This window comes from Pongo abelii, chromosome 13 (genome assembly GCF_028885655.2).
Source record: "Pongo abelii isolate AG06213 chromosome 13, NHGRI_mPonAbe1-v2.0_pri, whole genome shotgun sequence".
NCBI classification, from domain to species: domain Eukaryota; kingdom Metazoa; phylum Chordata; class Mammalia; order Primates; family Hominidae; genus Pongo; species Pongo abelii.
Window position 1 is genome coordinate 87,073,192 of NC_071998.2, and position 13,441 is coordinate 87,086,632.

A 13,441-nucleotide genomic window follows, 5' to 3' on the forward strand; every position below is an offset into this window, starting at 1 on the left:
ATAGGATTCTAGATGACAACAGAATTGTCAAAGTGAAAAAATTTATATGGCTGTATGTGAAAGAAAATTATTTTGACTTGTATTTACAATTTGTGGCTAAAATTTAAGTCTAAAAAATTACTGGGAGTTTGGCTGATAGGCTTCATGCAGTTATAAAGAAAGAATTCCCCAAAATATGAAGGGATGGTATGAAAAAATTAGTAACAAGAACTAAAACGTTACATAATTTTGATAAAATGTCAGAATAAGGATAGAGGTGGGTAAAGTTGTCTTAGAATTGTTTTTTTTCCTCAGGAAAGGACCAGGATACCCTGGTCGGTTCTCAAATTGTATGCCAAAAAATGTTTTTAAATGCTAGCAAAAAATTTAGGGGCAACAACTAAAAGAGTGAGTTATAATAATTACCTGGTACAATTTTCAGAAACACAGATGCTCAAACCACCCTGCAGGCGTTCTGTTTATGTAGATGTAGAATGGGACTCAACATTCTACATTTTAAAAAACACCCAGGTTGTGGATCAAAGGACACTATCAACAGAAAAAAGGCAGTCTACAGAATGGGAGAAAATATTTGCAAATCACATGTCTGATAAAGTATTAATATCTAGACTATAAAAAGAACTCCTAAAACTCAACAACAACAAAAAAAACAACCCAATCTAACAATGAATAGGACAGTTCTCCAAAGAAGGTGTACAAGATATATAAGTGGCCATTAAGCACATGAAGAGATGCTCAGCATTACTAATCATTAGGGAAATGCATATCAGAGCTATAATGAGATACAACTTCACACACATTGGGATGACTATTATAAAAATAAAAGCAACAGCAGAAAACAACAAGTCCTAGTTGAGGATATGGAGAAATTAGAACCCAGAACCCTTGTGCATTGTTGATGGAAATGTCAAGTGGCACAGCTGCTGTGGAAAACAGCATGGTGGTTCCTCAAAAAATTAAACATTAAAATTACCATATGATCCAGCAATTACACTTCCACTTTGGGTATATACCAAAAAGAATTGAAAGCAGAGACTTGAAGAGATACTTGTACACTCATGTTCATAGCACCTATATTCACAATAGCTAAAATGTGGAAGCAACTCAAGTGTCCATCGATGGATGAATGGATAAACAAAATACGGTTTATATATAAAATGGAATACTATTCAGCCTTAAAAAGAAATGAAATTCTGATAAATGCTACAACATAGACAAACCTTGAAGACATTATGCTACATGAAATAAGCCAGATATGAAAGGACAAATATTGTATGATTCTACTTATATGAAATACCTGGAATAGTCAAATCCATAGAGGTAGAAAGTAGAGTGGTGCTTATTAGGGGACAAGGATAGGGAGGAATGGGGAATTATTGTGTAATGGGCATGGAATTTCAGTTTAGGATAATAAAAAAGTTGTAGCAATGGATAGTGGTGATGGCTGGAAAACTGAATTTACTTAATGCTGTTGGACTGTACTCTTAAAAATAGTTAAAATGGTAAATAATGTGTTGTATGTTTTGCCACAATTAATTTTAAAAGCCACCCACGGTGATTATGATACAACTGGTTCTCAACTCCACTTTGAAAAACACTGGATATTAGGTGTATCAGGGGAAATTCAGCCAGATATCGGGCAAAATTCACCCCCAATATTTCACAGAGGTTCTTTTCTATTTTCCCTAAGTGTCGGCCGGTCTGAGAAATAAAGAGACAGTACAAAAGAGAGAAATTTTAAAGCTGGCTGTCCGGGGGAGACGTCACATGTCAGCAGGTTCCGTGATGCCCCCTGAGCTGCAAAACCAGCAAGTTTTTATTAGCGATTTTCAAAAGGGGAGGGAGTGTACGAATAGGGTGTGGGTCACAGAGATCATATGCTTCACAAGGTAATAAGATATCACAAGGCAAATGGAGGCAGGGCGAGATCACAGGACCACAGGACCAGGGCGAAATTAAAATTGCTAATGAAGTTTTGGGCATGCTTTGTCTTTGATAACATCTTATCAGGAGACAGGGTTTGAGAGCAGACAACTGGTTTGACCAGAATTTGTTAGGCGGGAATTTCCTCATCCTAATAAGCCTGGGAGCACTACAGGAGACTGGGGCTTATTTCATCCCTACAGCAGTGACCATAAAAGATGGCCGCCCCCGAAGCGGCCATTTCAGAGGCCTACCCTCAGGGACACATTCTCTTTCTCAGGGATGTTCCTTGCTGAGAAAAAGAATTCAGCGATATTTCTACCATTTGCTTTTGAAAGAAGAGAAGTATGGCTCTGTTCCACCCAGCTCACCGGCAGTCAGAGTTTAAGGTTCTCTCTCTTGTTCCTTGAACTTTGCTGTTATCCTGTTCTTTTTTCAAGGTGCCCAGATTTCATATTGTTTTAAACACACATGCTGTACAAACAATTTGTGCAGTTAACACAATCATCACAGGGTCCTGAGGCGACACTCATCCTCCTCAGCTTACGAAGATGATGGGATTAAGAGATTAAAGTAAAGACAGGCATAGGAAATGACAAGGGTACTGACTGGGGAAGTGATAAGTGTCCATGAAATCTTCACAGTTTATGTTCAGAGATTGAAGTAAAGACAGGCGTAAGAAATTATAAAAGTGTTAATTTGGGGAACTAATAAATGTCCATGAAATCTTCACAATTTATGTTCTTCTGTCATGGCTTCAGCCAGTCCCTCCGTTCAGGGTCCCTGACTTCCCGCAACAGGTGTAAAACTTCCAAAAGAAATAAGAGTACCAAGAAAATGTAATTATTTTAGTACATGATAGGAAATACATAGTTGTGTTGGGAAGATGGAGGAAACTCAGAAAGCATGACCAATGAAGTGTCAGAACTAAATCCAAACATAAATATGAATATGTTGAGACTCTTTTTAGAAAGAAGGAAAAAAGTGGGGCTGGCAGAAAGGAAAAATTAGACTCAGGTTTATGCTTATTATGAAACATATATGTAAATAAAAAAGATACAGGAAGTTGAAAATAAGATAAAAAAATCAAATCAGGGAGATGGTAACAAAAATTAAGAATGGATGTCAACGTTAATATCAAATTATTAGTAGAATAAAAGACAAAAGGCATTAAGCAAAGAGGGCCACAGTCCACTAGGAAGTTGTAATAGTCACTACATAACAAAGCCAAAACTCTCATATATGATGAGAAACAGACAAATCCACAACTATAATGGGAAGCTCCATATTCCTCTCTTAAAAGATAATAAATTGGCCAGGTGCGGTGGCTCACACCTGTAATCCCAGCACTTTGGGAGGCCAACGTGGGCAGATCACGAGGTCAGGTGATCGAGACCATCCTGGCTAACATGGTGAAACCCCATCTCTACTAAAAATATAAAAAATTAGCCAGGCGTGGTGGCAGGCGCCTGTAGTCCCAGCTGCTCGGGAGGCTGAGGCAGGAGAATGGTGTGAACCCGGAAGGTGGAGCTTGCAGTGAGCTGAGATTGGGCCACTGCACTCCAGCCTGGGTGACAGAGCAAGACTCCATCTCAAAAAAATAAAATAAAATAAATAATAATAATAAATCCACTAGGCTAAATAAGTATATAAATTACTTGAATAAAAGTTATCTACCATAATTTAATAACTGTGTATACAGATATGTCTCATTTTATTGCGCTTCACTTTATTGTGCTTCGCAGATAATTGCCGTGTTTACAAATTGAAGGTTTGTAGAGATCTTGAGTCAAGCAGGTCTTCCAGCACCATTTTTCCAATGGCATATGCTCATTTGTGTCTCTGTGAGAATGTAATTCTCACATTATTTCAAATTTTTTCATTATCACATCTGTGATGGTGATCTGTGATCACTGATCTTTGAAGTTACTATTGCATTTGTTTTAGGACTCCATGAACCATGTCCCTATAAGAAGATGAACTTAATTGGCAGATGTGTGTGTTCTGGACTGCTCTGCTTACTGGCCATTCCCCTGTCTCGTTCCCTCCCTTGGGCCTCCCTCTTCCCTGAGACACGGTATTTAAATTAGGCCAATTAGTAACTCTGCAATGGCCTTTAAGTGGTCAAGTGAAAGGAAGAGTTGCATGTCTCTCACTTTACATTGAAAGCTAAAAATGATTAAGCTTAGTGAGGACGGCATGTTGAAAGCCAAGATGGGCCAAAAGCTAACAGTTGGTCAAGTTGTGAATGCAAAGGAAAAGTTCTTGAAGGAAATTAAAAGTGCTACTCCAGTGAACACATGAATGACAAGAGCACCAAACAGCCTTATTGCTGATACAAAGAAAATTTTAGTGGTCTGGATCAAAGATCAAACCAGCCACAGCATTCCATTAAACCACAGCCTAATCCAGAACAAAGCTCTAACACACTTCAGTTCTTTGAAGGCAGAGAGACACAAGGAAGTAGCAGAAGAAAAGTTTGAAGCTGCAGGGATTGGTTCATGATGTTTAAGGAAAGCAGCCACCTCCATAACAAAAAAGTGCAAGATGAAGCAGCAAGTGTTGATGTAGAAAAGCTGCAGCAAGTTATCCAGAAGATCTAGCTAAGATCATTGTTGAAGGTACCTACATTAAACAACAGACTTTCAATGAGAACAAAACAACCTTATATTGGAAGATGTCATTGAGGACTGTAGTCACTAAAGAGGAGAGTCAATACCTGGCTTCAAAAGATAGGCTGACTCTCTTGTTAGAGATTAATGCAGCTGGTGACTTTAAGTTAAAGCCAGTGCTCATTTACCATTCTGAAAATCTTAGGGCCTTTAAAAGTTATGCTAACTCTACTCTGCCTGTGCTTTATAAAATGGAACAACAAAGCCTGGATAACAGCATATCTCTTTACAGGATGGTTTACTGAATATTTTAATCCCACTGTTGAGACCTACTGCTCAGAAGAAAAAAGATTTCTTTCCAAATATTACTGCTTACTGACAATGCCCCTAGTCACCCAAGTGTTCTGATGGAGATATAAAAGGAGATTAATGTTGTTTATGCAGTAACACAACGTCCATTCTGCAGCCCGTGGATCAAGTTGTACTTTTGACTTTGAACTCTTATTATTTAAGAAATACATTTTGTAAGGCTATAGCTGTCATATATAGTGATTTCTGTGATGGATCTGGTCAAAGTCTATTAAAAACCTTCTGGAAAGGATTCACTATTCTAGATACCATTTAAGAACATCTGTGATTCGTGAGAAGAGGTCAAAATATCAAACAGGAGTTTGGAAGAAGTTGATTCCAACCCTCATGGATGACTTTGAGGAGTTCAACTTTAGTAGAGGAAGTAATTCCAGATGTGGTGGAAATAGAGAACTAGAATTAGAAACAAAGCCTGATGATGTGACTAAATTGTTGCAATCTCATGATAAAACTTTAAGGAGGTCAGGCACAGTGGCTCATGCCTGTAATCCCAGCATTTTGGGAGGCCAGGGCGGGTGGATCACTTGAGGTCAGGAGTTTGAGACCAGCCTGGCCAACATGGTCAAACCCCGTCTCTACTAAAATTACTAAAATTAGCCGGGTGTGGTGGCGTGCGCCTGTGGTCCCAGCTACTCAGGAGGCTGAGAATCATTTGAACCCGGGAGGTGGAGGCTGCAGTTAGCCAAGATGGCAGCATACCCAGGCAGGATGTATTCCCAGAAATGACCTGAGAAGACTTTTAGCCTTCACCCCATGTTGTTCCCAAGGCTCAAGACACACCCTGCTAATTAGTGAAGGTCTTCCATACCAGTTTGCAAAGACTTGGGGAGTTGGCTGTCTTTCCAAATGGTAGTTTTCAAGAAAAGACCACAAGACATTAAAAAAAAAAAAAAAAAAAAGAAAAGAAAATGAAAATATAGTTCATTCAGAGTAACAAAATAAATCTCCAGAAACTAACTGTCCCTGAAGCAAAACAGGCATTGGAGCTACTAGACAAAGACTTTACAACAAGTGTCTTAAATACTCTAAGAGTGAAAGTAAAACACAGAGAAAGAACTAGTGAGGAAAAGGATATGTGAGCAAGATGAGAATATCAACAAAGAGATAGAAATTTAAAAAAAAAAAGAGAGAGACAAATTCTGGACATGAAATTCAATTTTGGAATTGAAAAATTCACTAGAGGAGTTCAACAGCAGACCAAAATAGGGAGAAAAAATCTGCAAACTTGAAGATAGGTTATTTAAAATTATTTAATCTGAGGAGCAAAACAAAAAGGGAAAGTGAACATATGGGACACTATCAAATGGACCAACATGTACGTTATGGAGGCTCAGAAGAATGGGAAAAGGACAAAAGGGTAGATTAAGAAATAATGAAAAGCTCTCCAAATTTGAGGGAAAATATGGATATACAAATACAAGAAGGTCAACCGAGTCTAGATAGTATAAACCCAGTGAGATCCACACTGTGGCACATTATAATCAGACTGTCCACAAAGAGCATCTTGAAAGCAGCAAGAGAAAAGCAACATGTCATGTACAAGGAATTTCCATTAAGATTATCAGTGGATTTGTCAGTAGAAACTTTGCAATCCAGAAGGCAGTGGGATGATATATTTAATGTATTGGGGGGAAAAAAACAAACTGTTAACTGAGAAACAAAGAAAAAGTGTTTACCGAGAATTTTATGTAGGGCAAAAGTGCCCTTCAAAAATGAGGGTTAAGATATTTGCAGACAGACAGAAGCTTGAGGGAGTTCATTACCAGTAGACCAGCCCTGTAAGGAATCCTATCCCTGGTACAGTGGCTCACGCCTGTAATCCCAGCACTTTGGGAGGCCAAGATGGGTGGATCATGAGGTCGGGAGTTCAAGACCAGCCTGGTAAAGATGGTGAAACCCCGTCTCTGCTAAAAATACAAAAATTAGCCAGGCATGGTGGCAGGCGCCTATAATCCCAGCTACTCAGGAGGCTGAGGCAGAGAATTGCTTGAACCTGGGAGGCAGAGCTTGCAGTGAGCCGAGATTGCGCCACTGCACTCCAGCCTGGGAGACAGAGTGAGACTCCGTCTCAAAAAAAAAAAAAAAGAACCAATCCTAAAGGGAGACCTTCAAGATGAAATGAAAGTACACTAGATAGTAACTCAAAGTCATACAAAAAGATAAAGATCTCCAGTTAAGGTAAGTACATGGACAAATATAAATACCAGTATCGTAATTTTGGCTTATAACTCTGCTTTTTTATTTTCTACAGGATTTAAAAGACACATGCATAAAATAATTATAAATCTATGTTGACAAGTATATTGATATCAATGTAAAATCAATTGATTTAAGGTTGTTATAACTTTAGGATATTATATGTAATCCCTATGGTAACCACAACAAAAATAGCTAAAGTATATGTAAAAGGAAATGAGAAAGGAATAAAAATATGTCACTAAAAAACATCAATTAAACACAAAGGAAGGCAGTAATGGAGGAATTTAGGGGCAAAATAGTTATAAGACATATAGAAAATAAATAAAGTGGCACAAATGAGTTCTTCCCTATTCTTAATTATTTCAAATGTAAATGGATCAAATTCCATAATTAAAAGATGTAGATTGGCAGAACAGATTTAAAAAACAGTGTCCAAATATATGCTATCCATAAGAGACTGACTTTAGGTCCAAGAATATACACAGGTTGAAAATAAAAGCATGGAAAAAGATATTTCATGCAAATAGTAACCAAAAGAGAACAGGAGTGGTTGTATTAATGTTAGACAAAATAGACTTCAAGTCAACAACTGTTAGAAGAAAGACATTATCTGATGGTAAAAAGTGGATTCACCAAGGAGATTTAACAATTATATACATAATTCAACAAACAATAGAGCCCCAAAGTGTATGAAGCAAACATTGACAGAATTGAAGGGAGAAATAACTCTGCGATAATAATGGGAGACTTCAACACCCGACTTTCATAATAGGTAAAACATTCAGACAGAAGATCAATAAGTAAGGAGAGGATTTGAACAGCAATATAGACAAATTGGACCTAACAGAGATACATAGAATTTTCCTTCCAACAACAGCAGAATACATATTTTTCTTAAGTACACAATGAACACTCTCCAGGATAAATCATGTGTTAGGCCACAAAACAAGTTTTTAATACATTTTAAAAGATTGAAATCATTCATTTTTTTCCAATCACAATACAGTGAAACTAGAAATCAACAGCGGAAGAAAAATTGAAAAATTCACAAATATGTGGAAGTTAAACAACACACACTTAAGGGAAGGGTTGAAGAACAACTCACAAGGGAAGTTAGAAAATAGCTTGAAACAAATGAAAACACACACCACAACTTACAGGATGCAGCAAAAGTAATGCTAAGAGGGAAATTTATAGCTGTAAATGCTTACATAAAAAAGAATAAAGGTCTAAATCAACAATTAACTTTCCACCTTAAGGAGCTAGGAAAAGAAAAACCCCCAGAGCTAGCCAGAGGAAGGAAATAACAAATATTAGAACAGAGATAAGTAAAACAAAGAATAGGAAAACAACAGAGGCAATCAATGAAACCAAGAGTTGGTTGTTTGAAAAGATCAAGAAAATGGTGGATAAATCTTTAGCTAGATTGACTAAGAGAGAAGAAAGAAGACTCAAATAATTAACATCAAAAATGAAAGGGGACATTGCTACTGATTTTACAGAAATAAAAAGTTCAAGAGAGTACTGTGAACATTTGTATACCAACAAATTGAATAGTCTATGTGAAATGGATAAATTGCTAGAAATACACAACCTAGGAAGAATGTCATGAAGACATAGAAAACCTGAATATAACCATAACTATGTAAGGAGATTGAATCAGTAAACAAAAACCTCCCAATAAAGTAAAGCCCAGGACCTTAAGGCTTTGCTGATTAATTCTACCAAGCATTTAAAGAATTTGCACCAATCCAGCCGGGCACGGTGGCTCACACCTGTAATCCAGCATTTTAGGAGGCCGAGGCAGGCGAATCACGAGTTCAGGAGTTCGAGACCATCCTGGCCAACACGGTGAAACCCCGTCTCTACTAAAAATACAAAAATTAGCTGGGCGTGGTGGCGTGTGCCTGTAATCCCAGCTACTCGGGAGGCTGAGGCAAGAGAATAGCTTAAACCAGGGAGTTGGAGGTTGCAGTGAGCCGAGATCAAGCCATTGCACTCCAGCCTGGCAACAGAGTGAGACTCCATCTAAAAAAAAAAAAAGAATTTGCACCAATCCTTCTCAAATGCTTCCAAAAAACTGAAGAGGAAGAAACACATTCCAATTAATTCTATAAAGCCAGCATTACCCCAATACCAAAATCAAAGACTCTACAAGAAAGAAAACTACAGACCAATAATCCTTATGAATGTTAATGCAAAAATACTCAGTAAAATGCCAGCAAACTGAATTCAGCAGCATATTGAAAGAATGATACACAAAGTAGGATTTATTCCTGGAATTCAAAAACAGTTCAACATCCCACAACAATCAGTGTAATATGCCACATTAACGAATGAAGGTAAAAAGACACATAATCATTTCATTGATGCAGAAAAAGCATTTGACAAAATTCAACATCTTTTTAAAGATGACAAAAACAACACATTAAAAATAAAAGGAAACAAGCCAGGCGCTTTGGCTCGCGCCTCTTGAGGTCAGGAGTTCAAGGCCCGCCTGACCAACATGGTGAAACCCCATCTCTACAAAAAAAATATAAAAATTAGCCAGCATGGTGGTGCATGCCTGTAGTCCCAGCTGCTTGCTTGGGTGGCCAAGGCACGAGAATCACTTAAGCTCGGGAGACGGAGGTTGCAGTTTGCTGAGATTGCAACACTGCGCTCCAGCCTGGGCGGCAGAGTGACTCCGTCTCAATAAAAAAAAAAAAGGAAACTACTTCAACATATAAGGTCATTTATGAAAAACCCAGAGCTAACATCATACTCAGTGGTGTCATGATTGAATTTTTTTTCCTCTAATATCAGCTACAAAGAATGGATACCTGTTTTTGCCAGAAAAGGACAAAGATTGTATGATTTCATGTTGTACCTAGAGTCATCAAATTCACAAAGACAGAAAAGAGAATGGTAGTTGCTAGTAGCTGGGGGACTGGGGAATGGGGAGTTATTGTTTAATGAGTACAGAGTTTCAGTTTGGAAAGTGTCTGTAGCTATATAGGTATTATAGTTGCATAATAGTGTGGATATACCTAATGCCACTTAAGTGTACACTTAAAAATGTTTAAAATGATTAAATTTTTTGTTTTTTATATTTTACCACAATAAGAGGAAATCAAGAGAGAAAAACTTGCTATTTAGAAATAACAATGAGGCCGGTTGCGGTGGCTCACGCCTGTAATCCCAGCACTTTGGGAGGCCGAGGTGGGGGGATCATGAGATCAGGAGATCAAGACCATCCTGGCTAACACAGTGAAACCCCATCTCTACTAAAAATACAAAAAATGAGCTGAGCGTGGTGGTGGGCACCTGTAGTCCCAGCTACTTGGGAGGCTGAGGCAGGAGAATGGTGTAAACCGGGAGGCGGAGCTTGCAGTGAGCCTAGTTTGAGCCACTGCACTCCAGCCTGGGAGACAGAGTGAGACTCCATCTCAAACAAAAAAAAAAATCAGTGAAATTACTGTGGATCAATATTTAAATTCTGATGCTAATTTCAATTTTTAAATTCATTTATTAAAAAAGAAAGGCCGAAAGTAAAAGAATAGTTTAGAAAACTAGAAAAGGAACAAAAAAGAAAATAGAATTATACACATTATTACATTATTAAGATAAAAATAAGAACGTAATATAAATTTTAACTAATTCATTGAAAAGAATAAAAGAGACACTTTTGAAAAGTCTAATCTGAGGGAAAAAGTCAAATACATAGAAACACTTAAGAAGCAGAAAGGCCATCTAACCAATAACAATGTTTATTTATAATAATATTTTGTGTACAATTTTATTCAAGTACATTTGGAAGAATAAGGACAAAGGAATAATGGCTGCACTTATTGAGTGTTTATGTTAAGGTAGGAACTGTCATTCTTGGTGCTTTCCATGGATTATCTCATTTAATACTCAGAATATCCATATGTGATAGGCACTATTATACCCATTTTACATATGAGAAAGCTGAGGCACAGTGCACTTAAGTAACTTGCTCAGGGTCACAGCCAATAAGTGGCAGGGTCAGGATCTGAATCCATGTGGTCTTACTGCAAAGCTTACACTTTTAATCAGCCTCTCTCCACAGACAGCTGTCAAGGAAATTGGTCGAAATGAAAACCACAGAAAAATTTCCCCCCCTTTTTTTTGATCTTAATGACACTTGTTGTCTTTTGTACTTTTTCATTAGATCATCGAGACATATTATTTATCCCAGTATTCTTCCAAGCACAGTGTACTGTGCTTTGGTATTCACTGAAAGTTAGTTCACAATAAAACTGAATAAATGGCTTTCCTTTTCCTCTCCCTCTCCTTCCACTGACTCTGACAGCAGGAACTAAGAACAGAAATAAAGCTAATGACCTACCTATTGTATAACAGTTCCTCAACACTTGTCTCCACGTGGTGAAAACTCATCACTTACAAATCCTTGCTTTATGGATCAAGAAATGATGAAGCATAGGTGCACAGTAACACGTGTCTAAAATTTTTGTCTGTAAAGATTAAAGGATATGCATCCTAACGGAATCTCTCCCATTCACCAAACAACTGGCTTAAGCATACATCCAAAGGACATTTTCTTAGATCCATTTCTGGTTTTCTTTAGAACCCAAACACATTGTAGGAGAGAAAGGGATGCTGAGCCCATCTCCTCTGCTCCCAGGTTGCAGAATGGAAGTGAGAATGCAGTACCTTATCCCTGGTGGTGCTGTGTCACAGGAGCCTCCATTTCCTGCTGGAGATGTGAGATTTGCAGGATCCAGGATGTCCTCGAGTAAAAGTCCTTTGTGAGGAGGGACAGGTAAAGGAGGCAGAGAGAACATCAAATATAACATATGGGTGACCTTACAAGTTCAAAGATAAATTTCCCCCAAATTGTAACATTTTCAAGCATATAGGCAGTATGGCCTTGCCCCGGTTCCCTTCAGCAACTGTAACAGGCATTGGGTGCTCATACAGAGCATCCTATAAAGCCTCCGTATGAGAGAAGCTGTGGGGAATAGACCCACAGTTAAACCACTGTGATGAATCAGTTTAGAATTTTAATTAGCACTATAGTCTGTATGGAAACACCTTGGATGCCAGTAAACTGAGTGATTCAGTCAGATCCACTGAATTGAAATCTCTACAGATGAGGACTGTAGACCAGCACTTCCATAGACTTTACAGTTGATTAACTACTTTTTGCTAAGTTGTGGTTTTTTTACTTTTTAGCAGTTTTAATAAAGTATAATTGACATGCAATAAACTGTACATACTTCAAGTATACAATTGATAAGTTTTGACTTATGTACCTGTAAAACCATCACCACAATTAACATAATAAACATACCCATCATCCCAGAATTTTCCTTCCGCCCCTTTGTGACCCACCCCTCCCATTCTTCCCCATCCCCTTATCCCCAAGCAACCACTAGTCTGCTTTCTTGCACTATGGATTAGTTGGCATTTTGGGGATTTTTATATAAATGAAATCTTTGGGGAACAGTCTGTAAGCTTAAAGCTGCTATAAAAGAAAAACCTGAATTTAGGAAATGTTTTTAGACAGTGGAAAGTGATGTTTATAACAAAAATGAAGTTGATACTTTTAGGTTTTCTGTAATATTTTTCTCCTTAATAAGCTTTTTATATGAATATGAATTTTTGAATTATTACTAAATAGAGCATATTTAACATAAAATGTTTATTTTTAAATTAATTAAAAATTTAATAATTTTCCATTTTTGTGTCCCCAAGTTACCTCTTCAACCCAAAGTTGTTTCACTTGATTTTTGTTTGTGTTTTTTAATCTTTTTACAGAGCATATAGGATTGGACAGTGTAGAGATGTCAAAGTGCTTAGGCTGATATCCTTGGGAACTGTGGAGGAAATCATGTATTTACGACAGATATACAAGCAGGTAAATATGTTTCCCTTTTTCTGTTTCAGAGGTCAACATTTATCTGTTTTCAAAAATTAGGAACAAATTTGTGTAAAATGTAAGTTTTAAATCGTACTATATCGTGGAATTTAATAAGATTATAAAAATTACCCTTGAATACACTTTTATGAAACAGATTCTTTGGTTCATTGAATTTTTGAGCTGAAAGTTTTCTAGAGCAGTACCTCTTAAACTTTAGTGTACATGCGAATTACCTAGGGATCTTGTCAAAATACTGATTCTGATTTAGTAGGTCTGAGTTAGAGCCCATGATGTGGAATTTTTAACTAGCTCCCAGGAGTCCTAGTAAAACTAATCAGCAGCCCACATTTTGAGTAGCAAGGTCACAGCTCCCCAAACTACAGGCCAAGATGTAGTGGTTTACCACAAATGGGCTACAGGTGCACTGAGATGTTGGTCCCACAGCTTTCTG

The 13,441-nt window shown here is 37.6% G+C and overlaps 1 protein-coding gene across 7 annotated transcripts in view; it reads left to right on the forward strand.

Annotated features, from left to right (window-relative positions):
- ERCC6L2 (ERCC excision repair 6 like 2) overlaps positions 1-13,441 on the forward strand; it is a 167,254-nt gene that overhangs the window by 72,666 nt on the left and 81,147 nt on the right. For all 7 annotated transcript variants that reach the window (XR_008509835.2, XM_054520289.2, XM_024252413.3 and 4 more), the window contains one exon: positions 12,888-12,987. Coding sequence is in view for 6 of the 7 variants with exons in the window: in XM_054520289.2 (XP_054376264.2) it covers positions 12,888-12,987 (100 nt within the window). In the remaining variant the exon portion in view is untranslated. The remainder of the gene's footprint in view (positions 1-12,887; positions 12,988-13,441) is intronic.